Genomic DNA, 21,105 nt, shown 5'->3' with positions numbered 1-21,105 from the left:
AGTTAAAATTCGGCCTAAGACACTTACTAGCTAGGTGACCCTGAGCAAGTCACCAACCCTGTTGGCCTCAATTTCTTACCTTCCTACTGTAAAATGAGCTAGAGAAGGAAAGGACTTTTACTCCATACATTTTCTATTTTATGCATTTTACTCCATACTCCAGTGTCTCTGCCAAGAAAACCCAGATAGGGTCACAAAGAGTAGGACAGGACTGGAGAGAAAGAAGTATGTGCTGGGTGCTGGCCAGTTTGGAGGGATGGGCAGGGCAGAACTTTGGGGTGGTGGGTGCAGGGCTAGATTTGGTGTTAGTTGTGTAAGCCTGGGTACAAGTGTCTTCACTTCTCTGAGACTCAGTTTCCTCAACTGTAAAATGGGTCTAAAGATACTGGCAATACCTCAAAGAGGTGTTATGAGGCTCAGGTGACATAATGCACATAAAGTGGTCACCCAAGTTGAAGATACTAGAGAAATGTCGGTTATTTATTGGAATTCTCAGTGAGGGAGCTCTTTCTGCCAGGGCAGACAGAGAAGCTGAAGGAGTTGCTTCAGGGTCTCCCAGTTGTACATGGCAGAAACAGGGCTTGAACCCAGGTCTTTTAGGCTTGTAAAGCCCTTTGGAAGCTGCCTGCCTATCCACTTCCCAGTCTTCTCCTACCCTTTCCCTCCCCTCCCATCATGCTGCTCAGGCTTCCCAGCTGCTCCTCCTACAAGAAACCCCATCTCCCACCTCAGAGAAGTTCCCCTGGCTGTGCCCCCTGCCAGGAGCACACCCCCTCCTCATCACCTCCTCCTCTGGCTTCCCTGGCTTCCTTTGAGTCCCAGCTAAAATGCCACCTTTCCCAATCTCCCTTACTGCAGGCCCTTTATCTGGTTGATAGCTTCTCTGTCTGTCCTCTTCCCTCCCTCCCAGATGAGTTAATATTTGTAAAGGCCTTATTACACATCGGAAATGCTCATCCATTGACTAATTGATGACTACTCCACACAGACTCCCCGGCTGCCTCCCAGTTAGACTCTTACATGTGAGTCATTAAAAAGGAGTACAGTGTAGTAAAAAGTCGGCCTGGACTGGCCGATGAGTGACTTTGGGCCAGTCACTTCCCCTAATCTGAGCCACAGTCCTCCTAACTGATTTCCCTGCCTCAAGTGTCTCCCTACTCCAACCTGCTCTTCACTCCCCTCCCTGAAACACACACACAGACACAGACACACACACACACACACACACACACACACACACCCTCTGCCAGAACTGATTGAATCAAATTCCACTCCTACACCCCCTTCTTACTAACCTCCAATGGTTCCCTATTACCTCCAGGGCACAATATAAAAGCCTCTGTCATTTCAAGCCCTTCAGAGCTTGGCCCCCCTTTAAACTCCTACTCTCCTTATTCATTTCTCCTCTTCCTCCACTCCACAGTGGGGCCACACTCTCCCTCCCTCATGGATGGCTTTTCATCTCTCCTCCCCATGCCTGGATTGCACCCCTCATTTCATGTTCACCCCCTGGGGTCCCTGGTTTCTTTTTTTTTTTTTAGTTTTTTGGCAATTGGGGTTAAGTGACTTGCCCAGGGTCACACAGCTACCTGGTTTCCTTTAAACGCTCAGCTCAAGCCCCATCTTCTGCAGGGGCCCCCTGCCTAGCTGCTAAGGCCTTTGTCCCCCTCCCCCTGTTATTTTGTATTTGTTTGTATGTGTTTTCCATGTTCTTACAAAATGCACTTTTCCTCCCCCTGGGGAATATAAGCCTCTTGAGAGCAGGGACTGTTTCGTTTTCTTTTCTTTGGCTTTATATCCCCAGTATCTGGTGCAATGGCTGGCATACAGTAAGCACTTAATAAATGCTTGTTGATTAATTTGTAGAATATGAGGTATAGGTTGTTAAGTCATGGTCTGACTCTTGGTGACCGCACTTGGGGTTTTCTTGGAGTGGTTAGCCACTTCCTTTTCCAGCTCATTTTATAGATGAGGAAACTGAATCAGACGGGGTTAAGTGACTTGCCCAGGGTCACACAGCTAGGAAGTATCTGAGGCTGAATTTGAACTCAGGAAGATGAGTCTTCCCCACTCTAAGCCCAGGGCTCTGTGCATCATGGCGCCCCCTCACACCCATGAGGGAATGGGACTAGCTATTAATTAGTATCCCTTCCATTGTATGGATAAGAAAGCCCAGCTCTAGAAAGATGAGGAAGACTGTCAGGGTAATGAAATTGAGTCAGTGGAGGAGGCAGCCCCAGATCCAGGTCTTCTGATAAACGTGTCTATACATGTGCTCTAGAAACTACCTGCCCGTTCTCTCTACCCTGTCCCTGTGACCTCTTAGGTCACCACTCCAAGAGTGGCAGGGATCTCTGGGGCCAATTCACATGAAGCTGCCTGAGATAGAGTATTCCCTCTTCAGCTTCACCCACAGATGGGAGACCCTGGGGAGGGGGAGTGGACAGCCCTGGGGCAGTGCAGAGCGGTAGTGTTCCTGGGGAGCACAAATCTCTGTCTTTGCAGTCAGCCTTCACCTGATGTTTCCAGCCCTTCCCACTGGGGCCAAGCCATCCAAACCTCACCTCTCCTTCTTCTTCTTTTTTTAAACCCCCCCCCCTTTTTTGTGAGGCAATCAGAGTTAAGTGACTTGCCCAGGGTCACACAGCTAGTAAGTGTCAAGTGTCTGAAGACAGATTCGAATTCAGGTCCTCCTGACTCCAAGGCCGGAGCTCTATCCATTGCGCCACCTAGCTGCCCCTCACCTCTCCTTCGTATGGCCACCCTTCTGATGCTAGAAGACAGTTCTTTTTCCTCCAAATCTTCTCTTCTCCAGAATAAACAACCCCAATCATTTCAAGTGATCCTCATTGGTAACTGAGCCTTTGTCCTCTCGCTCTTGGTGACCTCATCAGCTCCCATGAATTCAGCTCTCCCCTCCATGCAGAGATGGTCCCTGGATCTATATGAGTAGCCCTGACCTCTCTTCTGATTTTCAGGCCTGTGTCTCCAACTGCCCACTGGACACCTCCAACTGGATGCCCACAGGCCTTTCAAACCCAATCCATCTAAAGCATAAGCCCTCCCCTCCTCTTAACTTCTCCATGCCTGTTGACAGAGCCACCATCTTTGCAGTGCCCAAACCTGGGAGTCATCCTAGGCTCTTCCCTGCTCTTCCCTTCACATCTAATCGGCTGCCAAGTCTTCTACCAATACAAGCACCTCTGCTGTCCGTGCCCTTCCCTTCTCTCGCACGGCAGCAGCCTTAATTCTAGCTTTCATCTCCTTTTGTGTGGTCTGCTACAAGGGCCCATTCTACCCTTTCCAGTCCATCCTCCTCTCAGTCACCAGAAGGATATTTCTAAAGCACAGATTTGACCACGCCATTCCCTTGATCAAAAACCTACAAATCCTGTTGACTTCTGGATAAAACGTGTCTTCTGCTTGGCCCTTTGCCATGGGGCTCCCGCCTCCCTTTCCACATCGATCTCACACAACTTCCCCTCATGAACTCCAGGGAAAGCCCTGATGATTAACTGGTCCCCCAGCCCTCCCTCTGGCCCAGACGGGTCCCAGCCTGTGCCCTCTCTGGCTCATACTCCTAGTTGCAGAGCTGAAAAGGGCCTCAGAAGCAATTAAGGCCAATCTCTTCTTTTTACAGAATAGGAAACTGAGGCAGGAAGCAAGTGAAAGAGCCTGGATGTGGGTCTTCTGACTCTGACACCCTACACCGCACTTCTCAGAGCTGGGAGGACCATCTACCCCAACCCTTTCATTTTTACAGACAGGTCATTGAAGCCCAGAGGGCAGAAGGTTTTGGCCTCATGTCATACTCATCTGACTTGAACCTAGGTCTTGACTCCCAGTCAAGTGGCCTTTTAAGCAGGCTCTGCTCTTTCCTTCCCTCCTTGTGTGCCTCCTCATGGCTCCTGACTCCTTCCCCAGGGAAGGCGCCTGTGCCTCACTCAAAGGAAGCCTTTGGGCTGGGAGTCCTGGTTGGGCAGAGCCAAATTCATCTGTTTACCCAAGGCCAACCCAAAAAGGATTCTACTTTTGACTCCTGAGCAGCAAACCTGGGCCTAATCCTTGTCTCATCCCCCAAGACCCTTTCTTGGCTTTCAATGTAATGTCCCCTTTCCCTCTGCCTGTGGGAATTTTGGCCACCTCCTCCAGAAAGCCCCCAGACTCCCCAGCCTAATTTTGTCCTCCTCTGAGTTGAAACCAGGTCCATTTCTACTGTGCTTTGGGTACTTCTCAAGGACTGCCCGGTGGAACATTTGCTCCGAACTGTGAATTAAATCTTAGCGCAGAACAGAGAAGGACCTGATAATGGCTGATGAGCAATCACAGATTGGCTTTTCTTTGGAATTTCCCTTTCTAAGCATCTTGCACAAGGGACCTGGTCACAGATTCCTTTGGTCTGAGCCAGGGGCCTCCTCTCCCCAGGCCTGGCCCTCAGATCTCTGGGCTTCCCCCTTTCCTCCCCCCTTCTCTCTCTCCACATTGAAAAGCTCCCTGCCCCCACCAGGCAGTGCCCCAGGCTCCCTCTCTCCTGGGTCAGGCCAGGCAAAGCCCGAGCTTGGCTGATTCCCAGGCTGCCCATAGCTTTTGGCCTGAGCCCTTGGCCCCTGGAGACCAGATGCTCTTCTGGCCCTTTTGACATCTTTCTTCATTGTTTCAGGCTTGACCTGGAGCCTAAGAGAGCAAAGTGGAGGGTGAGGGTGAGGAGAGATACTGGCCTCCCCTTTCCCTCTGCCTGTGGAGGGGAGGGGAGAGGAAGAGGAGGCTGATGGGGGGAGGCTCCAGCTGAGGCCTCAGCCATCAGGGCCCAGGGACGAGGAGGGGAAGGCCCCGAGGCCTTCTGGCTCTCTTCGCTGCCCTCCCACCCTCTCACCACCAAGGAGATGAGGTCTCTATTCCCCATCCTCCATCCCACCATCTTCCTAGCTGAGACTGACTTTTCTTCTGATAAGAGTTAATAAGGATTAGGCTGTGCCTGGGGTGAGGAGAGGGGGAGGAGGAAGAGAAGGAGGATATCAGAGGTAGAAGGTGGCAGGAGCTGAGGCATTATTATTAATTATTAATTATTTGCAGTGTTTGTAGAATCGTAGCTCTAAAGTGAAAAGGGACTTCAGAGTGCATCTTAGGCCAACTTCCTCTTTTTACAGAGGAGGAAACTGAGTCACAGAGAGGAGAAAAGACACGCCCAAGGTCACAAAGGGAGTATGGCCAAGATTCAAACCCAGATCAAAGGATCAGAGACTCAGAGTTAGAAAGGACTGCAGAAATCAAGAGGCCCAGCCCCTTTATTTGCAGTGGAGAAAACTGAGGCCCAGAGATGAATAGGCATCAGAACCCAGATCCTTGGGTTCTGGATTCCACTGCCAACCATGGGACAATTGGGGTTTAGGAGATGCTTCCACACAGCCCCCTGCAAAGCATCCCTACTTTACAGATGAGGAAACTGAGGCCTGCCTTGCTGAGTCACACAGAAAGCAAAGGCCAGAATCAGAAGCAGGACTCAGGCTTCCTGGCCCTGGGTCTAGGGCTTATCCCAAAGCCTCCAGCTGAGGCCCCTGGTGATGGAGACAAAAGACCTGCCCAAGTCCCCCCTTCAGTGCCTCAGACCAGCCTGCCTCCCCTCCCCCAAGGAGGCTTGGTCCTCTCATCAGCTTCAGAGAGTGGGCCCCCACCCCCCACCTACAGCTGCCAGGGTGCCTGGACTGGGGGAGGGAAGACAGGGGAGAGAACAGCTGCCAGGTACAAATAGCTGCTGTCCCTGGTGGCCTCTCCAAAAACCCTGCATTCATTTTCCTCCCAAGAAAGGCTTGATGGTGTTTTTTTCTTCCCCTTTTCCAGAAAGGAAAATGGAGGCTCAGAATGAGTCAGCAATATCAGAATCAGAATTGTGGCCCAGAGTAAAGGGTCCTGAGCCTTGAGATAAATCACTTCCCCTGTCTGGGCCTCAGTTTCCCTCTCTGTAAAACGAGAGGGTTGGGCTCCGTGGCCTCTGGATTCAGGTGTGTCTGTGAATAGGTGTATGATTTTATCTGGTTATTTTCCTCATCTGTAAAAGGAGTAGTTTGAATTACACACACACACACACACACACACACACACACACACACACACACACATATACATATACATACATATATATATATATATATATATATACACACACACATACATCATAGCACCCTGGGTCCAGAGCTGAAACACCTCACAGGCCATCTAGTCAAACTCTCCCATTTTACAAAGGGAGAAACTGAGGCTCAGAGAGGTGGTTGACTTGTCCAGAGTCATGCGGAGGCCTGATTTGAACTTGGTCCTTTTGGACCCTCAGCCCAGCATTCAATCCCTTAGTGAGCTATCTCTCGGGCTCACTCGATGTGTGGCTGAGGACAAGTCACTCGCTCCTCCCTGAGCTTGGGGAGCTTCTTCGGTCACAAGCACCAGCCTGCACTGGAGGCCGGGGGCCGGTTCCAAAGGTAAGACTCCTCCCTCACTCTGGGCTGCTTCCTGCACTGGCCAGCTCCCAAGGCCCTAACCCAATAGCTAGCTGACTCCGCCCCAGACAAAGTCAGGGGGAGGCTGAATCAGCGGGTACTCGGGCTCAATCCCAGAGTTCTAGGCTCAAGACCCAGGTCAGAGGGTGGGGTGAAGAGAGACCAGGACAAGTGTGGCCCCGGGCAGCTGACACTTCGGTCTGGCCCTTGTCACCCTGAGACTTACCAGGGCCTGGGGTGGCTGCTTCTGAGACAGGGCTAGGGAGCTGGGGACGGGTCTGGGACTTAGCCCCGCATTGGTCAGGGCCCTGAACCCTGGTTACCCCAACAGTTCCTTGGCCTTGCACCTCTTTACTAGCCAATTTCCTCCATGGCCCGGTGCCAACTGATGTGTGACAGGTGGGGCAGTACCAGCCTCTATCCTGGCACCAGAGCCTTGTCCATCACCTTACACCTAAGGGCCTCCTATTTCCTCACCTAGGGAACTGGTGCTCCCAGTGCTTCTGGCCCCACTGCTCTAGGGGAAAGGGAAACTTGGGAACCTCCTTGTTTTACTAAGGAGGAGGCAGGCTAAGGATCAGGGGAGCAGGGATGGCATTCCAGTCTCCCTCTCCCGACTTCCGAGTCACGGCTTTCAGGTAACAGGCAGAAACTCCCAGGGCGGGTTCGGCATGGGGCCAGGTGGCTTTAAAGGTTTTGAGCCAATCAGAAGCCTCCCCGGGGCCCAGCCTGGCTGATGGATTCAGTTACAGAGCAGAGATCACCCCATATGCTCCATCCTCCTCCTGAAGTCTGGCGCTAGCGTCTGCCTGCCTGCCCCTCCATTCATTGGTCCAGAAGCCGCTTCTCCCCCAACCCCAGCTTCACTTCCGTCGCTGGGCAGCCTCGTGGACCCTCCGCGAGTGGGGCTGAAGGGGACACGTGTCTGGGGCTCTGTCTGCCTAGACTAGGAGTGAGGGGAGCTGATATGGGACACCCAGGCTGGCTCCTGTGGGCGCTGATCCCCCTGGGGGCGGCGCTGGCGAAGGGGGGGCCGGTGCCAAATTTCAGCTGGAACAGCACCTTCTGTCACTTGGCAGTGCCCAGGACGGTGCCCGCCTCTCCCCTCCGGTCGCTCAGCTTCCTGAGCCGAGGCCCAAATGGGTTGGCTCTCTTCCATGCCAGTTGGGATGAGCAGGGGCACCTGCTGGAATGTGCCTGGTGGGAGAGAGCTACCATTGTCCTGCCTTACCAGGCTGCGTGCGCTCCGGAGTGGGGCAGCGAGACCCGATCTGGCATTTTGGCCCACAGCCCAAGTCCTGCGCTACAGCGCGCTGTGGCAGCCCTCCAGGAGCGGCAGGACGCCTGCCGCAGGACTGAGGAGGAACCACCGAGCACCGGGAGGGAGGGGATCAAAGGGTCAGCCGAAAGGGAGGAGGAGCTCCAGGCAGCCGCTGGGCACCGGCGCGTGAAGAGGGGCTGGACCATTCCTGGGACTCTTTGGTGCGGAGTGGGGAACTCTGCGGGGAACTCCACAGAACTGGGTAAGTCAGCATGAGCGCATCACCAGGGTCTCCAAGAAGAGGGCCAGACTGCCCATCTGAAAGGCCTGCCTTAAAAGGAATTCTTATTTGGGCTGGGCTGAGGCCGCGGGAGGCAAGGTGCATAAGTGGGAAGTTAGAATGATTTAAAGTCGGACGACCTGGGTTCAAATCCTGCCAGCCACTTCTGACCTGTAGATAGCGACAGCGGGCAGATCACTTTCCCAGTCTGAGCCTCGGTTTCCTCCTCGGTACAATGAGAGGCTTGGCTTGGGTGGCGTCTGAGGTCCTGTCCAGCTGCAAGTCGCTCTTCCTACCGTGAGAGGATGGTGGAAAAGGAAGCTCTTGTACTCTGCCGCCGGGAGAGGCGATCCAAGGACTCAGCATGGGAGGAGGCACAGAAGGGGAGCCCTGGGGAGTTCGGGGAGATGAGGCGTCCTCCCTCGGCCTGCCGAGCCCGTTCTCTCCCCGCAGGGCTCTTCCAGGGGCCAGACCTCTGCTGCCGGGAGCACGACCTCTGTGCTCACAACATCGCGCCCTTCCAGTATAACTACGGGATTCGGAACTATCGTTTCCACACTATCTCCCATTGTGACTGCGATTCCAGGTGAGTGGACGGACAGGGGCCACCCCTACTCAGGAGATACTCCTGGGCCAGAGCTAATGGAAGAAAGAAGATGCAGGAAATGGAGTCGGGGAACCAGGGTTCAAATCTTACTTCCAATACTGTTACAGCCGTGTGATCTTGGACCAGTCATGTGATTTCTTTGGGTCTCAGTTTCTTTGTCAAATGGGGAGCTAGCTCTACCATTATCCTATTCCTGGGGGTGGGGAAGGAATCCCGGTAGAAGAGGATCACAGCGTCATCGGAAGAGCCCTGGATTGACGGTTGGGGGACCTGGGTTTGAGGGAATCCCTTAGACCTCCCTGAGGTTCAGTTGTTTCAATTTGAGCATGGGAGGGGGGAGGAAGGGAGGAGGAAAGGGTGTGTGTGGAGTAGAGTAGAGATTATTTACTTGGGGCCCATGGAAAATCAAGGAGTCTGTGGATAGATTTGAAAGGGGGATGAACTTAGATGGGAAAAATTTATGTCTTTATTTCAATAGAAATCCCTTCCTTTGATATCCAAGGTATTTCATTTAATGCATATAAAACTATTGTTCTAAAAAGGGGAATGTACCGGGGGTCCATGCCACAAAAAAAGGCTAAGGACCCTTGCATTAAATGAAGGCCCTTCCATCTCTAATCCCTCAATCTTCTGAATTTTCTGAGTTCCTGGGGGCAGAGGGCTGGGAGGCAGGGGAGTTAGTGAGGGCTCTTCCAACTTGTCCCAACTTTCAGGGTCCCCCTACCTTCTACAGTTCCCTTCCCCTCCAACACTGTGGATGGGTTGAAGGGGACAACCTTTGGGCTCCGGGTACCAGGTTCCAAGGCTGTCTGCAGAGTCGACAGGATGCCATTTCGGACTTTGTGGGCACCACCTTCTTCAATCTGCTGGAAATTCCCTGCTTTGTGCTGGAGGAGAATGAGGAGTGTATCCAGTGGTACTGGTGGGGCGGGTAGGTAGCCTGGGCTCAGCCTGACAGCCACTCTCCGGACTCTTCCCTGCTTCCTTCCCAAGTCCTCTTCACCAAGGAAAAAGCCCTGGCTGATAATCCGTCCTCCCCCCCCATGCCCTTTCCCTGTCGTGCCTCCCGGGGCTCCTTCCCCTACTCTGCCTCCCCCTCTCTCCCCCCTTTAGCTGGAGGGTTGGGGACGCCAAGGCCCTGGGTCCTTTTCTGGGGATGGAGGGCCAGTGTAAGGGAGCCCTTTGTAGAGGGGGTAAGAGTTTGTGCCTGGAAGTGCATCCTCCCTCTCCAGGCTCCGAGTTTCCTACCTGTGTGACTGCCCCAGTTTCAATTTCCTCACCTGTAAGATGAGGCAATAATAAATAACCGCCCTGTCCCGATCCTCGCAGGATTGTCTTGGGGAGACGGTCTTTGGGATCTTAACATGTAGACAAATGAGTAGTTCTTATTTCAAGTGCCTTGTGACCTTAGGCAGGTGATTTCTTTGTGGGCCTCAGTTTCTTCATCTGGAAAATGAGGGGACTGGATTAGATTTATCTAGGAATCTTCTATTGTATTATCTGCCCCCCACCCTTTTGTCTGAGGCCCAAGAAGCCCACAAATAAGTGTCAGCCCGTCCCTCAGGGCACCAAACCAGAAAAGCAGCCTGCTCCAGGAGTCCTTCCCAGGTCGGGAGGCTTGGGGGTGGGGGAGGGGAGGAGGAAGGTACAGCCCATCTTCCCCAGCTCCTGGGCCATGATCTCTCAGAAGGGGTGGATGAGATGTCAGAGCTGGGAGGGGCTGCCAGAGAAATGGGAGTCCATAAAATTTAGGATGGAGAACAGAGGATGTCAGAGCTGGGAGGGATTTTAGAACAGGGAATGTCAGGGCTGGGAGGTACTCAGAACAGGGAATGTCAGGGCTAGGAGGGGCCTCAGGACAGGGAATGTCAGGGCTGGGAGGGGCCTCAGGACAGGGAATGTCAGGGGCTAGGAGGAATCTTAGAACAGGGGATGTCAGAGCTGAGATGGGGCTTAGAAAAGAAAATAGAATTTTCTTGAAGACAGTCTGGAAGTAGGATCAAATGAAATCGTATTTGTCAAAAGGCACTTAGCACAGTGTCTGACACACAGTAGGCAGTCTCTGCCACACAGTGGGCACCATAGAAATGCTGCTAACTTTCCCTCTCCCTCCCCAGTGGAGGGCAGGTGCCAGAGGGTAGGGAATCACAATCATTTCCCGTACTTGCTTATGTTGGCACATTGGCCTGTCACAGATCAGCTTGCCCTCCCTCACTGTGAGGCTGGTAAAACCAGAATGTCTATCTCCATTTGATGGAGGAGGAAACTGAGGCTCAGAACACTGCCCAGGTTCCAGGCTGGTCTCCAGGGCTGGGCCAGCATTCTTCCAGAGCCTCTCCCAGAGCCTGGTATGTTGCTTCCCTGCCCCCCCCCCCCCCCCCCGCCGCCACCTTCCCCAGTCAGGCATCTAAAGAGCTTTTATCAAGAGCTTCCTCTGGGTTAGGGCACCCGGGGAGGTGGCTCTCTGCGCTGCGGCTGCAGAGTCCCCAGAGTGCAGGCAGAGACCCCAAGGCCCCTTGTACAATGTACAATGAGGGGGCAGGACAGGAGGGCATCTTTGGGCCATTCTAGCTGGACATCTAGGAGTCTATGGACCTTCCTCTCCTTCCTCTGTCTCCTCACTAGGTGTAAGAAGTATGGCCCCATTCCCCGGGCCCGACTTCTACAGCAGAGTCGCTATAATGTGACTCGCACCCAGCCTGGCCACGAAATGAAGCCTTCTAGGAGGAAGCAGCAGAGACAGAGGCATCGAATACAGAGTGAAGGGCCCAAGGGGCCTAGGTCCCATTTCCATCCTCCCCCACCTCTGCCCAGCAGTCCACAGAAAGCTAACGTTAGTGCCCAACCACCATCTCCAACCCTCGCTGGCCTGGCTCCTAGCCTGGTGACCACCCCAGGAAAGCAGGTGAGGGTGGCTGGGGACCACTATGCTAAGGGGCGACCCTGGGGCAGAGGCCACAGGCCCGGTGGGAGACAAGCAGCCGGAGGCTCAACAGAGGTTGCGGCTCAGGGACCGCCAGAGACCCCAGTTCCTGATGATGCACGCCCAAAGCCCAGTCTCTACCCAGTTGATAAGAAGATCTACCCAGGTGAGTAGCCTTCTAAGGTGTGGCATCACTAAGGTGCCTGTGGTCCCCTGGGTGATGGGGATGTGTGACTCTCTCCGTGCCTCAGTAACTGCCTCTGTAAAATGGGAGCAATAAACACTGTAGAGCCCACCTCACACTGATCCTTTGTGACGCTCAAAGAGGATAATGGATGTAAAGGGCTTCAAAGACCTTAAATCACTAGCGAAATGGATGGCAGCATGAGCATGTTTGCTTGAGTGTGTCCGTGAAGGTTTGTGCTTGAGTGAGGGGGGTGGAGGGAAGCTGACTGAGGATGAAAATCAGCACAATGAGAGCTGTCCTGAAGTGGGATGGCTCAGGGGGTGCTGGAGGTCATCAGGCAGGGGATGGAGGACCATTTCTAAGACAGTTTAAACACCACCTTGTGCAAGACACCTTCTCAGGCTGAGACCACCTTCATACTGTGTTTGTATCTTGTGTGTACCCGGTTATTCACATGTTTTCTCTGCCATTAGACTGGGAGCTCCCTGAGGGCAGGGGCTGGGGTTTTGCCTTTCCTCATATCCCTAGTTCTCAGCACTGTGCAAGTCATACAGTAAGCACTCAACTGTTTATTGATAATTTACGTCAGCAGATGTCATCCCCTCCATTAGAATGTCAGCTCCCTGCAGGCAGGGGCAGGTTTTCTTTTTCTTTATGTGCCTGGCACACAGAAGGTGATTAATAAATGCTTGTTTAATTGATCCATTCTATGGAGGGAATCCTTGCTCAGGTTTGGGCCTCTGAGGTCCTGCTTAGCTCTGAGAGCCTATGATTCTATGATTCAGGGATTATTTTTATCTACCGCTTTGTAGGAGTGAAGTATGATTCAGTGAAACATGTTAGCAAACACTTCCTGGGTGCCCAGCCCTGCACCCTGTGGGCAGTAGGCAGGTCTGGGTCTAACTGCTTTATGGGATGGTGGAGTCACTGGGTCAGAGACAGAAGGGACCGTCTGGAGGTCACCTAGACCAGCCCTGGGACTTTAGATGATAAAACTGAGGCTCATGGCAGGGAGGTAGCTTGCCAAGGCCACCCAGGTAGTAAGTGGGAGAGCCAGAATTTGAACTCAGGACTTTTGAACTACAAAGCCAAGGCGATTTCTGCTGTATTGTCTCCATAGGAATCTGAAATTTATTGTGACTGCATGATATGTAGGAGTTGATGTGTACAAAGGCCAGTGGAATGAAGGGGTGTGTGGAGGCAAGGCTGTGATTGTGTGTGTGTGTGTGTGTGTGTGTGTGTGTGTGTATACACCTGTGTCTCTGAGTATGTGTCCTTAAGGGCATCTGGGGGCGCCATAGTGCCCAGAGAACCCAGCCTGGAGTCAGGAAAACTGTTCTTGAGTTCAAATGTGGTCTCAGATACTAACTAGCTGTGTGACCCTGGGCAAGTCACTTTACCCTGTCTGCCTCAATTTCCTCATCTATAAAATGGGTTGGAGAAGGAAATGACAAACCACAAGAAACCCCCAAGTGGGGTCACGAAGAATTGGACACAACTGAATGTTTGTCCTTAAGTGTTTGTGCGTCTTGAGTGTCATGAAGATCATAGTATTCTAGATTTAGATTTGGAAGGGACCTCAAAGGCCCCCTAGAACAATCCCCTCATTTGACAAATAAGGAAACTGAGGCCGAGGTCAGAGTGGCAGTAATTGTCAGAGCTGGGACTTGAACCCAGGTCTTATGGGATCATAGATCTAGAGATGGAAGTGTCCTCAGGCACCAGCTCATTTTAAAATAAGGAAACTGAGGCCCAGGTAGGTGATTTGACGTGCTTAAGGCCATGCAGGTAGTAAGTATTAGCAGGGTTATTTAAACCTAGGCTTAATAGCATATTAGGTCTAAGGGGTCTAGAGCAGGAAGGGTCCTCAGGGCTAGCCAGTCCAGGTCCTCCTCATTTTGCTGATGAGGACACTGAGGCCCACTGAGTTGACATTACTTGCCCAAGTTGCACAGGTATTAAGCATCAAAGGTGGAATTTGAACCCATCACACCTGAGGCCCGAGGCCCATGCTCTTTCTACTGTAACCATTGGGTGTTTGTTTCCCGTGATTTGGAATTATGTGTGTGTGTGTGTTAGATGTGTGTGCCTAAGTGTGTAGGTTTGGAATAGGTTTCCCTTAATGCTCATCTGTCTTGAGGGGGCCTGCTTAGGGCCTTGTTTGTACCTGACCCCAGCCCCTTCCTTGGTCCCTCAGAGACTACTTCCTCTACCTCTAGATTCTTCAGAGGCCTGCCAATGCTACCGGCAGCTGGACCAGTGTCAGCACAAGATTGAACCCGGGGACACCAAGTACCAGCTGTACAATTCAGAGAACCACACCCTCTTTCACTGCAACTGTACAAGACGGTGAGGGGGCTGGGAGACCCGCAGCACAGGGAGGGAAGAAAGGAGGAGGGTAGGGCCGAGCAGGAAGGGCTCAGTCCGTGTGTGCCCCTGCAGGCTGGCCAAGGTGCTGAGGACCAAGGGTCCCAATGAGGTGGAGGACAAACTTTGGAACCTGCTGGCTCTAACTTGCTTCGAGCTGAGACCGCCTGAGGACTGTGAACCCAGCGACGGGTGAGTGGCCACGTACTGGAGACATGCTGGGTTTGAGGAGTCCAAATCCTTGCTAATCACCGTGTGAGCCTGGCCAAGGCCCTGCTCCCTCTGGGCCTCCACTTCCCTCTTTGTCGAGATGACCTCGAAGGTCCCTCGGGACTCTCAGTCCTCCGCTGTCCAGCTCTCCTATTCTGGCTTTGCCCTCCTCATCCCGCGGTGGAGACTGACGGCTCCTCGTCCAGCAGGTGGCAGGAGAGGCCCTCTGTGCCTTCCTTAGTGAACTTGGCATTGAGGGGCAGAACCTTCTGGGTTCTTGATGCCAGCAATGGGCTACCCAGGGAAGGGGGTGTGGCAGAAGGCTGACCCCCAGTGCTTGCTCTTCTACCGGCCCTCTGTGACCTCAGAAAATTCACATTCCCCATCTAAGCTTTACTTTCTTCATCTACACAGTTAGGACTTTGGACTACCTCTCTCTAAAGCTCTGTCTGGCTCTGACGCTGTACTCTAGACGTTCAGTATTCTCAGCTCTGAGTCATGTTAGCTATACAACCTTAGCAAAGGAATGGAACCTCTCTGGGCCTCAGTTTCCTCCTCTGTAAAAAGAGGATGTTGGAGTAGATGATCTCTGAGGCCCCTCCTACCTCTAACATTCTTGTTCTAAGCCCCTCCCTGCTCTGACATCCCCTGTTCTCAGGCCCCTCTCAGCCTTGACATTCCTTGTTCTAAGACGCCCCTCGGCTTTGACATTCCCTATTCTGAGGTCCCTCCCAGCTCTGACATTCCCTGTTCTAAGCCACTGCCAGCTCTGACATTCCCTGTTCCAAGGTCCCTCTCAGCTCTGACATTTCCTATTCTAAACATCCTTCCCCCAGGGCTCTGACATTCCTTGTTCTAAGGCCCCTCCCAGCTCTGACATCCCCTGTTCTAAGCCCCTGCCAGCTCTGACATCCCCTGTTCTAAGGGTCCTCTCAGCTCCGACATGTTAGGGTTCAAAGATGTCGGCTGACCTATTGCCGCTTCTTGCCTAGCTGCAGGGATGACTCCCGGGCTGTGGTGGTCCCTGCCAGGCACCTACGGCGTTTGTGGAAGAAGCAGGCTGGATGGCCGATGAAAGTCACAGGGAAGGCTGAGGAGAAGAGTGTGAAGAGGAGAAGAAGAGAGAGAAGCCTGGGGGCCTGGGGGCAGGAGCTTCAAGGGGCCGTGACTCTCTATGACAAGTGCCGTGAGGTGGTCTTGACCGTGCAGAGGGCACCCCAGTGATGGGGGAGGCAGCTGCCGGCAGCCTTGGGGTCAGATGTGCAGAGGACCCTCACTCCTGGGTCCCACTGAGCAGGAGCCAGGCCCTCCCCAGGGGCGTGCCTGGCCTGTTTGGGCTTTGTGCTGACTGGCGGGGGATGGCTATATCCACTGTCTTCTTGGGCAGCATCTGCCCCTCCTACTCAGGACAAACATGGCATTACCCCGAGAACCAGAGGGCATCACTGACCCACGCCAGGCAGCCTGGGCTAGCTCCTTTGGATAGGGCAGAAGGCTGAGGTCTTTGTCTTTGCTAACGGTGGGCGAGTGGTCACTGGCACAACAGAATGAGCTCTGGACTGGGAGGCAGGAGACCCGAGTCAGTCCTAGCTCTTCATCGACTCTGCACACAAACAAGTTCCTTCACCTGGGTGGGCCTCAGTTTACCCATCTGTAAAGTGAGGGACATGACGATTTGGGTCGATTCACCATCCTGGGCCTCAGTTTCTCCATCTGTAAAATATAGGGGCTGAACTACATGGCCTCTGTGGCCTCCACCCCCCCCCCCGGTCTGGAGCTACAATCCTTTCTTGGGTATACCCTGATGGTGTGAGCCAGGCTTTAGCCTCCCACTCAAAGACACATCCCTGGCTCTGGCCTTTCAATTTCCATGCTCAGCATGTGCTTAATGCCCTGTTCTCACCAACCTCAACCCCCTCCTGTTTAATTTGCTGGGCTGCCCTTGCCTTTGGGATGCTGCCTGGGGCAGGGGGAGGGGCATGGGGTAAATGACTGGGGGCCCCATCCTGTACTGTCTGTTGTCGATATTGGGATATTGTAAATTGAAGAGCTGGCAGCTGCCTTGGGCCAGGGGGGTGCTGCTGGCTCACCCACGATGTGATGATAAAGGTCTTTTGCCGGCTGATGACTGAGCTTCCCAGGGTAAGCATCTGGCATCCCTCTGTCTGGAGTACCAAGGTCCCTGGCAGGGAGGCCTCTGCTCTGCCTCCTTGGTCCAGCTGAGGGCTGGAATGTGCGTCTGTTGGGGGGTGGGGGGCTAGAGACAAGGAGACATCATCTCCCTCCCCAGGGCTCAGCCTTGGAGGACCTTGTGAGGTGCTGTCCAGGGCTAGGAGTAGATGGAGACTGAACTGTGGAGAGCTGGGGAGGGTTTGGGGTGGGGGGCAAGGCCAGGGACTGTGCCTGTGCACCCCCACCCAGGACCTGGTGCTCCGGGTCCCCCTGTGGGCCGGCAACAGCCCTGACCTAGGAGTTAGCACCCATGGGAGCCAGGGCTAGCTCTGAGATAGACACACACACACACACACACACACACACACACACACATACACGCACACTCGTGAGTACATGTAGATGTATACATAAATAGTATATCTATTTATCTCAGCTGTGTGTCTTCCGCTCCGAGCTTCACTTACCTCATCTGTAAAATGGAGTTGGACCTGATAAACTAGAAGCCCCTCCCAGCTCTGACCTTCTCTGTTCTAAGGCCCCTCCCCAGCCCTGACATCCCCTGTTCTAAGGCCCCTCCCAGTCTTGACTTTCCCTGTTCTAAGGCCCCTCCCAGCTCTGACCTTCCCTGTTCTAAGGCCCTCCCAGTTCTGACATCCCTGGTCTCCCCCCTACCACCCCCACTACCCTCCCAAGCTCTGATGGTCTCTGTTCCACTCTGTGACTCCTCAGTGTCTGGGAAGCGGCCCCACCTCGCTGTCTGTGACTGCCAGCATATCATCCTCCCCTCCTGCACCATAGAAGCACTGAGAAGGCTGCATGGGGCTTGTACCTCAGTGACCAGAAGGGCAGCCCCCCAGCCTCAGAGGTTGCTGATGGGCCTTCGAAGGGAAGGACCTTAGACACACCGTTCTGCTGCTCACCATGGAGGTGGAAGATCTGGTCCACCTGCTTCCTGAAGAAGAAAGTACAATGAACAGAGCCCAGTACTGGGGGTCAGAAAACCTGAGTTCAAATCTCACCTTGGAGGTTTCCCAATGGTTGACCTTGGGGGCACACTTTTCTTTCTTTCTTTGACCTTCAGTTTTCCCATCTGTAGAATGAGGGGGCTGGCTTGGGTCTCCAGGGCCCCTCCCAGCCCTGAGCAGTATTCATCCAGCATAGGCTTCATGGTCTCTGGTGACAGGGAGCTCATCACCTCCACACTCCACCCATTCCATTGTGAGGATGCTCTAATTGCTAGGAAGTCTGCTCATTTTGAATGCCCTGTAATTTCCGCTCATTACTAGTAGTTCTAACCTCAGGAAAAGCAGAAAGGGGCTAATCCCTGTCTCCCAGGACAGCCTATATAGGAAAGAATTGTCTTGGGGACTTAGGAGTGATCAAAACTTCGGCTTCCTTCAAGGATTAGTCGCCGATCTCACTGACATCCAACTCACTTGCATGTCATAACATCACCTCCCTGACGTCAGGATCCTCTTCTAGAACGAAGGACGAACAACATCTTTTGTGCCTCCTCCTGGGGAAGCCTATACTCAGCTCCTGAATTGCTGATGCGGTCCCAACCCCCCTCCTCTAGTTGACAGGACATCGGCACCCTCACTCTCCCCACAGAATGGAAGCTCCCGGTTGGCAGGAACCCTGGCCTTGTCTTGGTACCCACCAGTGCCTGGCACACACTGTTTCCTCATCCTCTCTAGTTTTTCAGTGATACTTCCAAAGTGGGGCATCAGAACCGAATGACCCAGCATCTTAATAAATTTGCCCAGGTGTGAGTTTCCTGGGGCATTTTGCCAGCGACATCACACAAACCCATGTTCCTAGTGGTCTTCGGGTCTTTCTTTTGTACCGAGCCAAGTCCCAGGGCTTATGATCCAGGTTTAAAGTCATTGGGGGCAGCGGCCCTGGCTTCAGGAGGACCTGAGTTCAAATCCGGCCTCAGACACATAACACTTACTAGCTGTGTGACCCTGGGCAAGTCACTTAACCCCATTGCCTAGCCAAAAAAATTTTAAAAAATGAAGTCATTGGGGACCAGCAGCCTTTGGGTGGCGGGTGTTTGTCAACGGAGGGAAGCCTGCTTTATCCCGATTAATTTCTGCTCCCAGTCATGAGGCGTCAGGCAAGTGACTGTTGTAAAGTTTGGTGCAGTGAGGGAAGCCTGAGTTCACAATCTGTAGTCACTCTGGTCCATTGGTTCCTTCATCTCTCACCTCTATGTCTTTGCACTGGCTGTGTCCCATGCCTGAGATGCCCTCCTGCCCCACCTCTTTCTGTATCACTGGCTAAAGAATCACCTTCAGCATGAGCCCTTTCCTGGTCCTCCAAGGTAATCAGGCTTCCACCAAATCACCCCCAATTTATTTTTGTCTCATCTTAGATGTGGACACGTTTCTACCGTAGAGACTGTCATTTTTGTCTTTATCCCCAGAGCCTGGCATACAGTAGGTGCCTAATCGATGTTTACTGATTGGTCTCCTTAGTTATTAGTGAACCTTTCCCCCTCAAATTCTTCTGCATTTACTCATCTGCAGATGTGTAGGAGGATGGAAGAACAGAAGCTCCTTGGGGGACCATTTTTTCACTTCTGTAGTAGATAAACATCCTCCTTTGCAGCCTGCCTCTGACTCCTACAGGCAGTGCGACCCCAGACAAGCTAGTTAATAGCTCAGTGCTCCAAGCAGGTCTCCACAGAGAAGGTGCCAATACACCTGGATGCACCTGGACACCCCTGGACACCCCTGGACACACCTGGACTGGCTGTTCCATCCCCCCCATCCACACTGTGCATTGGACACAACATACACTTCATGTGTGGCAAATTAAGAATACTTCATTAGAAGCCCTGAGGTTAAAACTCAAGGTATCCTGCGGGAAAATCATCCTGAAAAGGATTGGAAGCCCTAGGAATCATTTGAAGATCATTGAGACCCAAGGTCCAGCATGACATTATTTATATGGGCCTGGAGTCGGGAAGACCTGAGTTCAAATCCAATCTCAGACACTTACTAGCTGTGTGACCCTGGGCAAGTCACTTCCTAACCTCTGTCTGCCTTAGTTTCCTCATCTGTCAAATGGGGATAATATCTACCTTGAAGAGTTGTTGTGAGGATCATACAAGAGGGTTGTAAAGCTCTGAGCACAGTAGCTGGCACATAGGGCACATAGTAGGTGCTTAATAAGTGCTCATTGCTTTCCTTCCTTTAGATGGTGTTTCCCACTTCCCCCTCACCCTAACCCTTCTCTTTGAGTATTGGAAGAGTGGTCATTAGGTTTGGCTCTAGGAGGCAGGACTAGGCATCATCTTTAATGGACCTGGGATGAGACGCCCTGGGTTCAGATTCCAGCCAGCCCCGCTGTTCACTCATGACCTCGGAGCATGGGCTAGTGACCCAACCTCTTTGGATCTGTTTACTTATCTGTAAAAAAATTTTTAAAAAGGCACTTTGATGAGACGACCCCTTCCTGCTCCCAATCTACCATCCTTAACAACACGGAGACAAGGCCAGCCAGATGTGGAATGGATTCCCTCGGGAGCTAGTGAGCTCCCCATCGATGGAGGTCTGAAAGCAGAAGGCTGGATGCCTCCTCCTGGGGAATGCTGTAGGGGAGATTGCAGCTCTGTCTGACTCTGGGATTCTTGGACTTACACCCCCACCCCAACCCCAACCGCCGTCCAAACGGGAGGCTCAGAAGACATGTGAGACTTTTATTTCTAATAAACAGCCCTCGGGATGATGGCCAGCAGCTGGGGCTCCCCCAGCCCCCAGCCCCCCTGCACCCAGCTCCGGGCTTGGGAAAAGCAAGGGGGCAGTCATTGTCACAGGTTAGGGTCCAGGATGGAGAGAGGGAGGGAGGGTCCCTCTTCAAGGTGCAGCACGGAGGTAGAGACCCCGGCCAGCCCGACACTCCTGCAGGGCCCCCGACTCTGCCCGCAGGATAGGGCGGACAGACCGCGCCAGCAGGCCTTGCGGGAGGAGCCATGGGTGGGGTGGACGGATGCAGCTCGGAGCGAGGGTGCACACGCGGGCTCGCACTCAGGGCCCCAGGGGCCCGTCTTCCATCCTCTGGGGGCTCTTGGCGCCGGGGGAAGGGCTCCGTGGGGGATGGCCGGGGCTCTTTGGGCTGATCCGGTCCTCCGGCTCGGGCCCCTCTCGCCACTGGCTGCCAAGGATGGGCTCCAGCCGAAGGGAAGGCAGGAGGCCCAGGGTGAGGGGCACGGGCCGAGGCAGGGAGCTGGGCAAGGGGAAGTTCCAGGGCCCGGGCATCTCGGGCAGGGGGGGATCCTCTTCTTCGGGGCCCCCGCCCGCTTTCCCCTTCTCCTTGGCCCTGGTTCCCGCGCCCTGCCCAGAGCTGATGGATTTGAGAGGCCGGTGGCCCTGGGGGGAGGGGCTACGGCTCGTCCCCCGCTCCCGAGACGAAGGCCGGAGGACCAGGCCGGGGAACTTGGCCAGGCCGGGGCTGCGGCTGCGGTGCCTCTTCATTTTGCCGGGGCTGGGGCTCCGGGACTTGGGGCCCAGCAGCTCCAGGGTGCTGTCATCCTCCCCGTCAGAGCTGGCCCTCGAGCTGTCCGTGGGGCTGCTGCCTTCATCCGAGGCAGGCAGGGAGAT

At 53.6% G+C, this 21,105-nt stretch overlaps 2 protein-coding genes across 4 annotated transcripts in view; one reads left to right on the top strand and one right to left on the bottom strand.

Annotated features, from left to right (window-relative positions):
• The first annotated feature begins 7,159 nt into the window (after positions 1-7,159).
• PLA2G3 (phospholipase A2 group III) lies at positions 7,160-16,448 on the top strand. The gene is given in 8 exon segments (XM_020996676.2): positions 7,160-7,276; positions 7,279-8,011; positions 8,483-8,615; positions 9,433-9,567; positions 11,262-11,725; positions 13,966-14,095; positions 14,189-14,305; positions 15,316-16,448. Coding segments are annotated over 8 exon segments (2,061 nt in total). The 3' UTR covers positions 15,548-16,448.
• A 3,742-nt stretch (positions 16,449-20,190) lies between these two features.
• Positions 20,191-21,105, bottom strand: part of INPP5J (inositol polyphosphate-5-phosphatase J) — a 14,684-nt gene continuing 13,769 nt past the window's right edge. For all 3 annotated transcript variants that reach the window (XM_020996615.1, XM_020996612.2, XM_020996611.2), the window contains one exon: positions 20,191-21,105. In XM_020996615.1, the coding sequence (XP_020852274.1) occupies positions 20,533-21,105 (573 nt within the window). In that variant the 3' untranslated portion in view covers positions 20,191-20,532.

This window comes from Phascolarctos cinereus, unplaced genomic scaffold, assembly GCF_003287225.1.
Source record: "Phascolarctos cinereus isolate Bilbo 61053 unplaced genomic scaffold, phaCin_HiC Scaffold_4;HRSCAF=312, whole genome shotgun sequence".
Taxonomy (NCBI): Eukaryota; Metazoa; Chordata; class Mammalia; order Diprotodontia; family Phascolarctidae; genus Phascolarctos; species Phascolarctos cinereus.
Note: the sequence above shows the minus strand (reverse complement) of the source record. Positions and strands in the feature narration are given on the sequence as shown.